The sequence below is a fragment of the Lissotriton vulgaris genome, chromosome 12 (genome assembly GCF_964263255.1).
Source record: "Lissotriton vulgaris chromosome 12, aLisVul1.2, whole genome shotgun sequence".
NCBI lineage: Eukaryota > Metazoa > Chordata > Amphibia > Caudata > Salamandridae > Lissotriton > Lissotriton vulgaris.
The window spans coordinates 547,582,528-547,595,916 of record NC_141700.1 but is presented as its reverse complement, the minus strand read 5'-3'; the positions used below and the strand labels follow the sequence as shown (position 1 = coordinate 547,595,916).

Here is a 13,389-nt window from a genome sequence, read left to right as displayed (position 1 = left end):
ATTATGTTGGCTCTCGGGTGGGAGGAGTGGGTAAGGAGCAGGAAGGTAAACAAACTGAACAAAGCAACTCACTGCAGACAGCAGGCTATAGAAACAGGGCAGGCAACAGAGACAGCATAGCCACTAGGGTATGTTTGAGATGTTGTAATGCACACTATGACCTGATTAGTATTAAAACATTGTGAGACATCCAGCTGCCTGGGCAGCACCCTGCATGTGTTTTGATTTAAAAAAAATATACTTTTGTTCTTTAGAAAGAGCAAAGTCCCTGTGCAGACTGCTCAGACCTGTTTTTTTGACGGTATAGCGTGCTTTCTCAGTAACAGAATGTAGTATCTCCAAGTCGTAGAGCGGTGATCTATACTTTATGAAAAATCGAGGCATTCCTCTTGGGTCAGTGGCTCTGAGAAGCTGAAGGGGGGTAAGGGACCTTCATTGGGTACAGGTCTCGCTGATATGAAATGCAGTAGTCAGTCACTAAAGAGCAGAGTCTGACAGGTGACTGACTATCCCAGACTGTCTTGTATGTCTCACTTTCCCTGATCAAACCGCCCACGCTTGGATTATCTGTATAGAAGGTCAGGTAGCGCCAAAAGGGAGTGTCCTCTTAACATGAGCAGAAAGCGCTTGCTTACCTGCAGGAGGAGCTTTACACACTCAGGGTGGCAGCCACTGGCAGCCAGATGCAAGGCCGTGCATCCTAGGAAAGACAGACAAACAACAATCACTACATGAAAAACACCAACCCAGCAATCACTGACATTCTTCATTTCCTTCATAACCCGGAGACTAGAATTTGAAGTCTTGGCTTTAGCAGTGCATTGTGTACCATCTTTAGCAAGACCTTCATCTACAGTATCTCACATATTTCAAGAGCCTGAAGAAATAGCGCCACATCTGCCCCACCCCTGATGGAACTGCACAAGCTCCCCTTGTCAGCCCAAACCATCTTCAAAACTAGCTGTGCCCACTGCTTAAGTGTTTGGAAAGCCCACCACTCCAATGGTTCTGGACACACCTGCAGACAAGGACACCAGCAGGTTGGAAACGAAGAACGACAAAAAGGAAATCATAGATCACAGGTCTTCTATATCTATGCTCCCTAGGTCTTGAAAATCATCCTTGTGCCCAAACCATTCTCTGATTTAGGAAACATATTAATACATGCTTCTTTGAAGAACACTACATTACAGGGCAGTAAAAGTCCACTTCGAGTCGCAGACCCCGGCAACCCACCAATCAGTGGTTGGATGCATCCTTGCCTTGGACCCTGCACACTGTTCTGTTGCCAATCCACTAGGTTCATGCTATACACATCACATACATACTTTTTGCTAATGGGTAAATCAAAGTGAATCACTAGTACATTGTAACGACAAATGAAGGACTACTCCTAAGACCTGAATGGTCATTGGTATATGGTCATTGGCCATTGTGCAGTTCTGATCTTCAAGCAGAACGTACTTCAGTATCAGAACACGCAGTTCCTGATCATTTGATGCATTCGATAACATGCAATGCTATTTTTAAGTGTAGTGTGAGGCAGTCAACCGTGCAAAATACCTTTTGAACATGAGCGTACAAGGTACATATTGCGCCTATTAAACTGCTATGGTGACCTCCTTTTAGCTGCTATTGTGACGTCTCAAGTGACGGAGCTGTGAGAAACCTACACTAGACAATGTCATCTTGCATTCAACAGCTTTCACCAAATGCTTTGCTTCTCGCTTGCCTGACTGTCACACTCCCAGGCACACAGGTGCAAAGGCCTATCAGGAAACTGGAATCCCTAATCGGGTAGGGCGTAGCACATGACCAACTCTTAACCATCCCAAGGCCTTTCCAGAGCACTGGCCTGCTCTGGTATCTCTACTGATTTTCCTGGCAGGCCAGTCCACCTTGGGCAGCCGAAGAGATATAGCCAGTAGCAGGATCCTACAAAGCATCTAAACAGCAAACAGTTCTTTCAAGGCACATACTATTGTGTTAATCTTGATGAGAAACCAACCACAGTGCAAGGCTCACTATCTCATTAAACCTTCATTGGATGGTTCACACCAAGTGCTCCCAGCTCAGGTGGCCAGATGCATAGAACGCGTCAGCATGTTGGGAACCTGCTTTATGGTGATTCCATGTACCTGCTGATCGCTGCCATAGGCAAGACTCACTAATACCATGCTCCACTAAACCTAGATTAGTTGGGTGAGTCCCGCCCCACCTTCATCTCCCTGGGTGGAGATCCATGCATGTGATGGCCCCAGGCTCAAAGCACTTTGACTTGAGCACTTCTTGCGGAGTACATTCTCCCAAGGTAATAGAACTTCTGAAACAAAACACAAGGTCTGTCTCTCTGACAAAAGATGCCCGGTACCTCTATATGCCGATAGCGCCACGGTATGAGTATACAGGCTGCAGCAAATCAGTTCCACTTGTCAGAGAAGAGCATTGCAACACTACTAACTTTGTTCTGGCACTATGCAGGACCACGTTCGCACAACCACGCCATCAACGTCCTTACCTACACCTTTAGTCTTTCAAAAATAAGCTAAGGATGGTGTTCGATTGGGCGTTTTAGGATCTAACCAAATAAAAAGGTCCATTTAAAAACAGCAATTGTAAGTTGAAATCCACACACGCTGAAGATTACCTTGGTCGTTTTTGGCATTGATTTCCACTCCGTGAGACAGCAAGGCGCTCAAGCATTCTGTGAAACCTTTGGCAGCAGCGAGATGAAATCTGGCAAAGACAAGGAGAATGTTTACTGAAGGTCTAGAAAGCAGAAGCCTACAAATGCTCAGTAAAACTTGTGGACGCATCCTACATTTTGAGAACATCAACTTGCTCAGCCACAACAGAGCCAGAGTTGAGATTCTTGAACATACTCACACCCACCTCACCAACCATTTACCGGATAATCAAGTTGGTCTTCTACATAAAATCTCTCATTAAAATGCTCTCAATTTGTTGGATTAGGTATCTCTGCACGTTCTTGGATGCGAGCAACACCCATTTTCAGGAAAGTCTCTTACTACAGATCATCTAATGCGCAAAATGCTTTGAGCGTCTCTTTAAAGGTGAATGCATCTTTTAATTCCTCCAAGTCTTGGAAATACACTGATCTCAGGCTCTTCGGGCATTGGCTTACAGATATAATGAGACCTAATCAGAACTCCCCACACAAACAAAATTATATATATGTTCCCTAAAAACCTAAAGGTTAAAATTACGCTATAGTTGGGTTAAAATGACAGTTTAAACATAACATTTTAAACTAAAAAATAAATAACAAAAAAAACCAACAAATTTAGCCATTATAGTTGACTAAAGAAACTATAACTCACGCCCCTGCCATGCACAGTGTTGTAATCAATGATGTGATTTTATTTTTCATCAGTGAAGTTGGCAATGACGTAATGGAACATGTTTTGAGTGTTGTCACAGGTGAGGTCATAAGCAGTGCATAGTCCTGTCCAAGTTATATTTTCTTGAGTTTACTATAACTGGTGAACTTCAGTGGTTTTTGTAGTTTAAAATGCTACGTTTAAACTGACATTTTCATCTTACTAGAACATCATTTTAACCTTTTTTGTTGTTGTGAATTTCTATTTTAATATAATGCATGCATACATATGCCAACCTTCCACCGTACGAGACATGAGGTTGGTTGCAGGGCTTGGGTTTAGGCCAGACCTTGCATCCAACCATCTGTGGCTGGCCAAACCGAGGGAGTATGTGTTGGGGCTGGATGCAGAGCCGAGCACAGACCCAGACCCAAGAAGGCAGGCAACCCACCCAACCAGAATGGACACCATCTCCCCTCTTTTTATGTTTTTCATTGTTCTCCAGATTCTGCGGGACTCTCGTGGGTGAAATGGGGCTGCGCTGACTCCGGCAGTAGACCGGACACACGCGTTGGCTCTCGTGGGACGCCCGTGGGATTGCAGTGCCACAAAAAGGAACGTTGAGGGTCACTTTAGGATCCGGCACAAGGTCCAGGGTGTCATGATACCCCTATGCTGCCTCCCTTAGATCATATTTTATTTTGATTTTCAGGACATAGGGACAGATGCTCTGAGCCCTTCAATGGGGGCAGCAACATGAAGAGAAATTTATTTTCATGTTGCGGCCAGCCAATCAGAGTGCATGCTCCCGCAGGAGACTACTGAATAAAAAAAAAACATTGGCCAATCAGATCACTTCATTGATTGAAGTTGCATGCTGAGGGACTCCAGTAAGAGACCCATTAACCAACCGTCTAGATATACATACATTTTTAACACTAATTTCTCAAAAAATACTGAACATATTTATACTTTAACTAAAACAAGCCAGTTTTCTGGGTAAAAACCTAGCTTTCTGGCAAATTTGGTTTAATTCCATTCAGCTGTTTGACCTGGAATGCTATTCTAAAACCACATGGAAATTTCATGAGTAAATTGTGTTTTGAGACCCCATTTTATCTAAACCCCCGCATATCGGATCAGCCCAAAACTTTCAAGGAAGGATCAGAGGTAGATAAACTATTTTTTAAAGTTTTGTGAAGATTCATCTCATATGGCGCTATAGTTATTAGCAAACCCAAAAATCTATTTCCTGTGGTAACTATGTCCTAACTATAACTACTTCGCTAAACTCTTGCAGAAGTCCTGCAGACACACAACTTCATATAACAGAGCAATCTGACTGGCCGAGGAGGCTGGTTTTTTCCAGTCGGCCACCTCGTTCCTGTGGGAGGGAGGGGCTCCCGCAAGTCCTGTGGGAGCTTGCCATTTGATTGGCTGGCAGCAACAAGTAGAGAAATGTTACAGCTACTACTACAGGGAGTCAATCCCCGTGTCCTGAAAAAAACCGAAAAAAGGCGTAGTGGTGAAGGGTAGTGGTACCCTGGCCCTTATGGGAGTGGCCCAGAGGGACCGCCCATGAGATCTAATTAAAATAATTTAATTTGAGGGGCTTGGCAGTACGTACCAAGGAATTTTGCAGTGAATCATAACACAATAGTAATAGTCTCTTCATTCGGGGGTCACAGCCGCAATATGTCAGATGGAACAATACAATTATACACCAAGTGATAGCATAGGATATACAAAAGAAAGAGACAAATCCACATAATGATTTGGTGACACCTTTGAACTACTTAAGGGCATATGTTGCCAGTACATATCATCGGGCAGTCTGTTTCTCTACCTCGGTAATATTAGGTTCCTATTCATCCTTCATACAGATCAAACTTGGTGCATATGCGCTATCTGTAATAGGATAGGTGTTGGGAGATAGTTTGCGTTTGTCATGCATCTGTAAGTGTTACATGATGTACCTCCTCTGAGCTTTGTGACAAGAGGTATCCCTGAAGGGGTCCCCATATATCTTTGGGTTTGGAAGCATGTGGTAGTAACTCAGCATAGGTGGTATTTTGCTCTTGACAATATGTTAGGTCTGTCAACCATTCCTTACATTTCGGGGCCCGACCCCTCCCCCACCTGCAGGCCAATCGCCGTTTAGCTAATAAAAGTGAGATAGTGAGGAATTTCCTGTACATTTTGGGTAGCTGTGCCGTGTATCCCAGAAGTGCCAGAAATGGATCTCTCCCCAGCACACTGCCAGTCATGTTCTCAAGCACCACCAGCACCTGTTCCCAGAACTCCTGATTTCTTGGGCATTCCCATGCTAGATGTAGGAATCCCGCCCCTGGTTGTTTGCATAGTTCACAGCTATCAGTGTCTGTCAACTTAAACCTCTATTTCTTAATTGGCGTATAGTACAGGCGATGTAAGTATTTATAATGTATCACTCGTAGCCTGCAGCTGGCCGAAATCTGTACCGTTTGTAGGCAGCAATACTGCCATTGGTCATCAGTTATTACCCGCCCTAGGTCCTCCTCCCAATGCGAGCGAGATGCAATGATGATCCCTTCTCTATGCACCAGTATAGTATTGTATAAGCCGGACACTAGATGTCTGCAGTCAGTGGACCCTAGCATTTGATGTGGAGGAATAAGGTTGGGTGGTTCGTGTGGAAAGTCGGGGATGATTGACCGCATTCCTTGCCGTAGGCGTACGTAAAGGAATACGTCTAAAGGTGTGCATTGTACACCTTGTAGTAAAAACTCCAGGGAACAAAATGTTCCTGCGTGAAATAAGTTTCCCCAAGTGTTAATATGAGCACGTTTACACAAGCCCAGAAATCCCTTCTCTTGTAACAATGAAAGGTTGGGGTGATACGTCAGCGGAAGCCCAGGTGAAAAGAGGAGAGGTGCGGCAAGTAGAGAGGTTATCTGATTCCATGCATCAACTGTACCAGCGATAGTGGTGGGTGGCGTTGTACGAGTAAGAGTAGGTCTATGTATCAATCCATTCAGTGGTAAAGGGTCTGCAAGCCAATCTCTGTCTGTGGATAGTTGGCTGTGTATTACTGGTTGGCCATGCAGTTAACCCACACTGCATATGGACAAAAGCTGTACATTGCAGTGGAATAGCTACCTGTGAGGTGCTGGGCGAAGGCCATGGCCACAGGCCAGATATTGTGGCCAACTTCACAATGCTGAAGGTCACGCACAGCGAGGGACTGGCTGCCCGTGCTGGGTTGGACATAGGTCCTGGCCACAGGCCCAGTGGCCAACCATACACTGTGCTTGGAATGGTGGGGGGTTTGCTGCCCATTGGGGGTACGGACGCTTAGCCACAGTGGGGTTGCCTGCATATGGAGGGGGGGATGTATGTAGGGCCTGGATGCAGGACTGGGGCCAACCCAACGCTGCACAAGGCTGAATGCCATGTAGGGGGTTGGTGTAGTTGGGTATGCTAATAAACCATTACTTTAGGTTAACGATAACCTAAGAAATTCACTGAAAAAAAGGCTAAAGCTACGTTATAGTTAGGTGAAAATGTCAGTTTAAACCTAACATTTTAAGCTAAAAATACCACTGAAGCTCACCAGTTATAGTTAACTGAAGTAATTATAACTCGCGCCCTCTCCATAGTTTGAAAGTGCAGCAGTTGCCTGACCTATGTTATCAACAAAAAATAGCTTTCAGATTACCACAGAGAGACGGGCTTAGGTTTCACCCACATGCTGGGTCCACTAAGTACAGGGTTTGAATGGGCCTTTCTTGTGTGCTCCCACAAAAAAAAAGACTGCTTGTATTGCACGTTTCGGCTTGTGGCAACGCTTATACTCCATACAGCAGGACTGAGTTGGCTATGGTGGCAAGCCAATGATCATAGCTATAGGCCTAATCTGTTTATTACAAAAGGGTATGATAAAGGCACTGGGTCTGACATATTATTGTGAAAACCCTATGATCATGTCAGTAGGTAGTTAAGTTTGGATTGTTACTTCTCTATATTTAAGCCTACTGATCTGCATGTTGTTACATGGAATCTCTCAGATAACCATAGCAGTCCAGGATTTTGACGTTGGTAACATCGTGTACATGTAGATAGAAGGTTTGCTCTGTCAGAATCCTTGTGAGATCCTCGTACGAGAGAGAGTATTTTGCTTTGCCAATTGTTTTTTGTATACCTTTATAATTTCATGACTGTGTGCCTGATGGTTGACTTACTCCAATCCAATCCAATCCAAAAATTCTTTATTTCGGTCATTTAGAAAATAAAAGATACAATACATATTTCACAGCTAAAACTTCACTATTAAAAAAACACATTACATAAAATTACTTCCCATAATAATCCAGGCATAAATGAGGGTTAAAAAACAGTTCATAACATTGTCCGTTGACTTACTGAAAAGCTTATGTTTGATATTGTAGGCCTGAGTTGATGATGGTGACAAGCTATAGGGCTGATTGGCACCCTGTCAAACGTTCGGTCCACTGTCATATGTCTTGTCTGCTTATTATGAAACATTAGGAAGGAAGTGGATCTAGCTAATTTATTGTGAAAAGCATTTGTTACAGCTAGTAAACCTTTAACAGGTTGCTATTACAGTGTGTAACAGGCAACAAACTGTTATTTTATATGTAATCTCAAAGTAGTAGTCAAGGGTTTTTGCATTGGCCATGCACTGACAAACCCCAGAGGTTTTCACTGTGATGATTCTTGTTCTGCCCTGTTGAGAGAGGCTGTATATATTGTTGTTTTCTACATATTTGTAATTCTGTAACAGTATGCGTGATTATTTCCAGTTTATGTGCACTTGAATAGACCAGTGCTGAATAAGTTGTAAAGGTAAAGGGATAATGGTTTATTGGAAAAAGTCATGCCAGATTTCATAGGATTGATCTGTTTTTATAAAATGTTACAACAATTCCAATAGGCCTGGCTTACGTATTGAGAAAAGCATTTGTTAAATAAAATAGGCTTTTAAGGATGTATTGTTATTACACTGTGCTAAAACCTGCAGGCAGGTATTACGGTTAAATGGAATATCACAGATTACACTGGTAGGCAAGGGTTGCGTTTATTAACCTTATGCCCCTGGAGCCTAACCATGGGGCTGTGTTCACAATGGGGAGGGGGTTGCATGGCTCCCCTCCCTGAGCCTCCAAAGGCCTTGGGGAGCCCACTCCTGCGCTGTCACCTCCCCAAGCCTCCAAAGGCCCCGGGGAGCCCACCTCCATGGACAACATTTCTTTATATGGGTAAGGGGGGATGCGCCCCCCCCCTCTGAGCCGCTAAAGGCCCGGGAGCCCCGGACCAAATTTTTGCAACATGGGGAGGGGCCGAAAAGCTCCCCTCTCTGAATCTCAAAAGGCCACAGGGTGCCCACCCCGGGCCAATTACCTTAAGGAGGGGGTGAGGGGCCCTGAGGCATTAATTGCCTTTGGGACACAATTCCCTGGGGCCGGCTCAGATGACATGTGCATGGGAGCCCACCCCTGGGACATGGTGCATTTCTCTGTCCGCAGCAGCGCCGGCAGTGAAACCTGCGTTTGCTCTGGGTTGACAGGAGCATTTTCAAAACTCCCCCCAAGCAGGAGCAAACAACAAGTCTGCTCCCAGGGGATGGGAGCTTTGAAAAAGCTCGAGCCTGGTAGAAGAAAACTTTTGATCCGTTTCCCTGCCCTTACTGAGGTGGGCAGGAAAAAAGCTCAAAATACTTCACCCGCCTGATGGGAGCAGCATTAATAGCTGTGGCCTATGGGAAAAAACAATGCCGGCTCCTGCTGAATGCAGGGAGCAGGTTGGGGTCACAGGAGCTTGGAGGGTCCCCCTGTGTCCCCCAACAAGAGTATGGTGGGTGCCTAGGGTAGGCACTAGAGAGCCCACATTTAAGTTTGAGGACCCCAGGGCCTGGGGTCTCCGCGGTTGAAATCGGCCCGGGAAGGGGGGGGGCACGTGCCCCCTATCCCAAAAATTCACAATGGGCCCTGGGGGATGGAGTCCTCTGGGTCAATTGGCCTGGAGAGGTGGGCATGAGCCCAGTCCTCCACTTCATTTAAGAGTGCCCCACCGCCCCTTAAAAAAATAAAAATGCCCAAGGGGGGGGGATGAGGTCCCCAGGGCCTAAAGAGGCTTGGGAAGGGGGGCCACTTGACCCCCTACTCTTTTGTAGACAAATGTATGGCCATGGGCAGTGGGGTATACAGGGCATAAAGTGGCTTGGGGAGGGGAGTACAAATGGCCCTGGAGATGGGGTCCCCAGGGTCTAACAAGCCTTGAGGAAGTAGGGCTGCATGGCCACCTCCCCATTATTTAAATACATGGCCCAGGAGATGGGATTCTCGGGTCAATAACGGTTCAGGGAGGGGGCTTTACGTTAAAAAAACTAGAAATTCACAGAAAAAAACAAAGACTAAAGTAACATTATAGTTAGGTGAATGTCAGTGACAGGATTAATGTTTGGAACTGTCATTTGAGTTATCACCAGTGATGTCATAAATGATGTCATAGAACATGTCATCAGTGATGTAATATGTAAGGTCCTAAGCATTGCATCGCAGGCTGTAAGTTAACATCAGAAATGTGAAGTATATGGCATGCTGTGAATGTGAGGAAAGTGGCTTGTACTTACATACATAATTGTGATTACATAGTGAGGCATCAAAGTCCGGATTAACATCATGAATAGTACGAGAACATTACCCTACTAACATCGGTACAAAAGGGGTTGGTGATGGACGGAGCTTCTGAATCAATCAGACACTCACACCCAGTCAAGAGATCTGGGTTTAATCCATCACCGTTCTTTAGCCCACTCTGCCACCCCAGTTCAGACATGACTATATGCAAATCAGTCTGACCCTGTGCCTCATGGGAACAGTGCAGCCCGAACTGCCAACCCATGTCTTCCCTGGACCGGAAACAAGCTTCCGAGGACCGGTTTCTGGCATTCCAGCCTTCTTCAGCCCGGCTTGCTTGAATCCAGTGGCAAAGTGAGCAAGGGACTCACGTCTGAGTATACCCTGCCACACTTATGGCGGCCAAAAGCGGTACAAAAGGGGTTGGTGATGGACGGAGCTTCTGAATCAATCAGACACTCACACCCAGTCAAGAGATCTGGGTTTAATGTCAGGATGCTTGTTTCCGGTCCAGGGAAGACATGGCTTGGCAGTTCGGGCTGCACTGTTCCCATGAGGCACAGGGTCAGACTGATTTGCATATAGCCATGTCTGAACTGGGGTGGCTGAGTGAACTAAAGAATGGTGATGGATTAAACCCAGATCAGTTGACTGGGGGGTGAGTGTTTGATTTGTGCAAACGCTCCGTCCATCATCCCCTTTTGTATCGCTTTGTTCGCCCTAAGTGTGGCAGGGTATGCTCAGACGTGAGTCCCTTGTTCACTTGGCCACTGGATTCAAGATAGCCTGGCTGATGAGGATTATGAATCCGAAACCGGTCCCAGGATGCTTGTTTCCGGTCCAGGGAAGACATGACTTGGCAGTTCGGGCTGCACTGTTCCCATGAGGCACAGGGTCAGACTGATTTGCATATAGCCATGTCTGAACTGGGGTGGCTGAGTGAACTAAAGAATGGTGATGGATTAAACCCAGATCAGTTGACTGGGGGTGAGTGTTTGATTTGTTCAAACGCTCCGTCCATCATCCCCTTTTGTATCGCTTTGTTCGCCCTAAGTGTGGCAGGGTATGCTCAGACGTGAGTCCCTTGTTCACTTGGCCACTGGATTCAAGATAGCATGGCTGATGAGGATTATGAATTCGAAACCGGTCCCAGGATGCTTGTTTCCGGTCCAGGGAAGACATGGCTGGGCAGTTCGGGCTGCACTGTTCCCATGAGGCACAGGGTCAGACTGATTTGCATATAGCCATGTCTGAACTGGGGTGGCTGAGTGAACTAAAGAATGGTGATGGATTAAACCCAGATCAGTTGACTGGGGGTGAGTGTTTGATTTGTTCAAACGCTCCGTCCATCATCCCCTTTTGTATCGCTTTACCCTACTAACATGGCAGTCGTAATAAGGAAGAACATTTGCAGTCTCTTTTTAATTGTCATTATTTTAAATGCACCAATGAAGAGGATGGATTGACCATTTAAATGAACAATTTGCTGTGTGGTTTCATTATGTGTTAGGATTCCCAGGTAAGGAATTCCTCTGAATTGTGATTGCTAACAACTTTGCTCCTATTTGACAAGTCTCCACGAAAAGATTCACATCTATAGATTCTTCTACATTAGCAGTTGATGGAAAGTTTTGTGGTGATTAGTCAAGGAAATGTAAAGAAAGAAGGGGAGTTACAAAATACACAAAACGGCTGGACAGATCTGAATTAAATGTGGCAGAATGATAGATTACGGTGTGTGGATGATACTTTTGGGCCATACAGGTAAGTTGTTTTAAAGTTAAAAGGCTTTTTAACTTAGTGATATTTGTTGTCGCTGTAGTTTCGCGAAATTTCACTGTAGTTATGGCCTTAAATAGAGCGAAGTATTAGGTTTTAATATTGTTCCCCCCCTATTACCACTTTATTAAAGTTTTAATAGGTAAGGAAAAGTATTTGAGTTTCTATATATTTTTTTAAGTGTACAGAGTACCCCAGTACTTCCTAGGAGGACATTATTTTAAATATAAATTGACACTAGGCTATTTTTTTTACAAATATAGTGTACTACAGTGCGTTTTAATTTTTTTTTACACATTTAATTCTTCGCAAAAGGTCTAGGGAGTACAGCCGTAATACCTACAAATTACCAAATTAGTTACAATATTTTTTAAAGAAGTGTGCTGCTCCCTAAACTGCTGTAAAAATATATAGAAAAATATAAATAATTTCTATACCTAGTACCACTTCAATAAAGTGGTAATAGGTAGGGAATGACAATAGAACCTAATACTTAACATCAGGCCTTAACTTAGAAGGCAGCGAAAATGTACTGTAAACTACACAGCTGCCTTTTAGGTTTTGTACAGACAGCTGTTAGCCAATCAGATACTGCCTTGTCATCTACATGTACTTTGGTAGAATATATAAATAAGTATTTTAACACCTATAACTTTATGACTACATAAAGATTTACACCTACTATCAAAAATTACCATTACCCCCCCCCCCCCCCCCTTAATATATATTCCTGCCATATTACATCTACGGCCATTCACCCACTTTCATTCTAGGCCCATTTCAAGTACCCCAATCCACTATATGCTATTATACTCTAAGTTGCTAATCCACTCCACTCTACACAACGTCACTGTATGCTATTACCCAGTACACCACTCCATTTTACGAGACTCCAGTCTATGCCACTCCACTGTACCCCTTCCACTCTACTCGATTCTTCTGTATGCAAATCCACTCTTTTGTCACTCCATTCTGTGCACATGCACTCTAGTCCCCTCTGTTTGCTATTCCACTCTATGCCACTTCACTCCACTCCTCTAGCAGTGTACGCCACTTCCCTGTACAGCGCTCCACTGTACACCACTCCACTCAATTCTAAACCACTCTACTGTACGCTTTTCCACACTATGCGATTCCAGTGTACGTTATTTCACTGTACGCCTCTACACTGCACTCCATTATATGCCACTCCACTCTAACACACTCCACTGTATATCACTCCAGTCCACTGTACCCCACTCCACGCAAAACCACTATATACTATTCCACTGTAGCAACTACACTCTACACCACTCCACTTTACGCTATTAAACTCTACCCCACTCAAATCTAGGAGACCACTGTACGCCACTCTACTCTATGCTATTTTTGCTCTATGCCACTCTACTGTAAGATATTCTTCTGTATGCTATTCCACTGTACACGATTTCAGTATATGGCACTCCACTATGCAATACTCCCCTCTATGCCCCTACACCGTATAGCACTACACGCTAAGCTATTCAACTGTATGCCACTCCATGCTATTTCACTGTATAGGACTCCAGTGATCGCTTCTACACTCTATGCCACTCCACTGCATGCCACTCCACTATGCGCTAGTCCAGTGTATGCCACTCCACTCTGCGCCA

General features: G+C 44.7%; 1 protein-coding gene across 2 annotated transcripts in view; it reads right to left on the bottom strand.

Annotated features, from left to right (window-relative positions):
- ANKRD35 (ankyrin repeat domain 35) overlaps positions 1-13,389 on the bottom strand; it is a 230,343-nt gene that overhangs the window by 100,281 nt on the left and 116,673 nt on the right. For both annotated transcript variants that reach the window (XM_086945353.1, XM_086945352.1), the window contains exons 3-4: positions 2,648-2,736; positions 636-700 (exon numbers count right to left, since the gene is read on the bottom strand). Coding sequence is in view for 1 of the 2 variants with exons in the window: in XM_086945352.1 (XP_086801478.1) it covers positions 636-700; positions 2,648-2,736 (154 nt within the window). In the remaining variant the exon portion in view is untranslated. The remainder of the gene's footprint in view (positions 1-635; positions 701-2,647; positions 2,737-13,389) is intronic.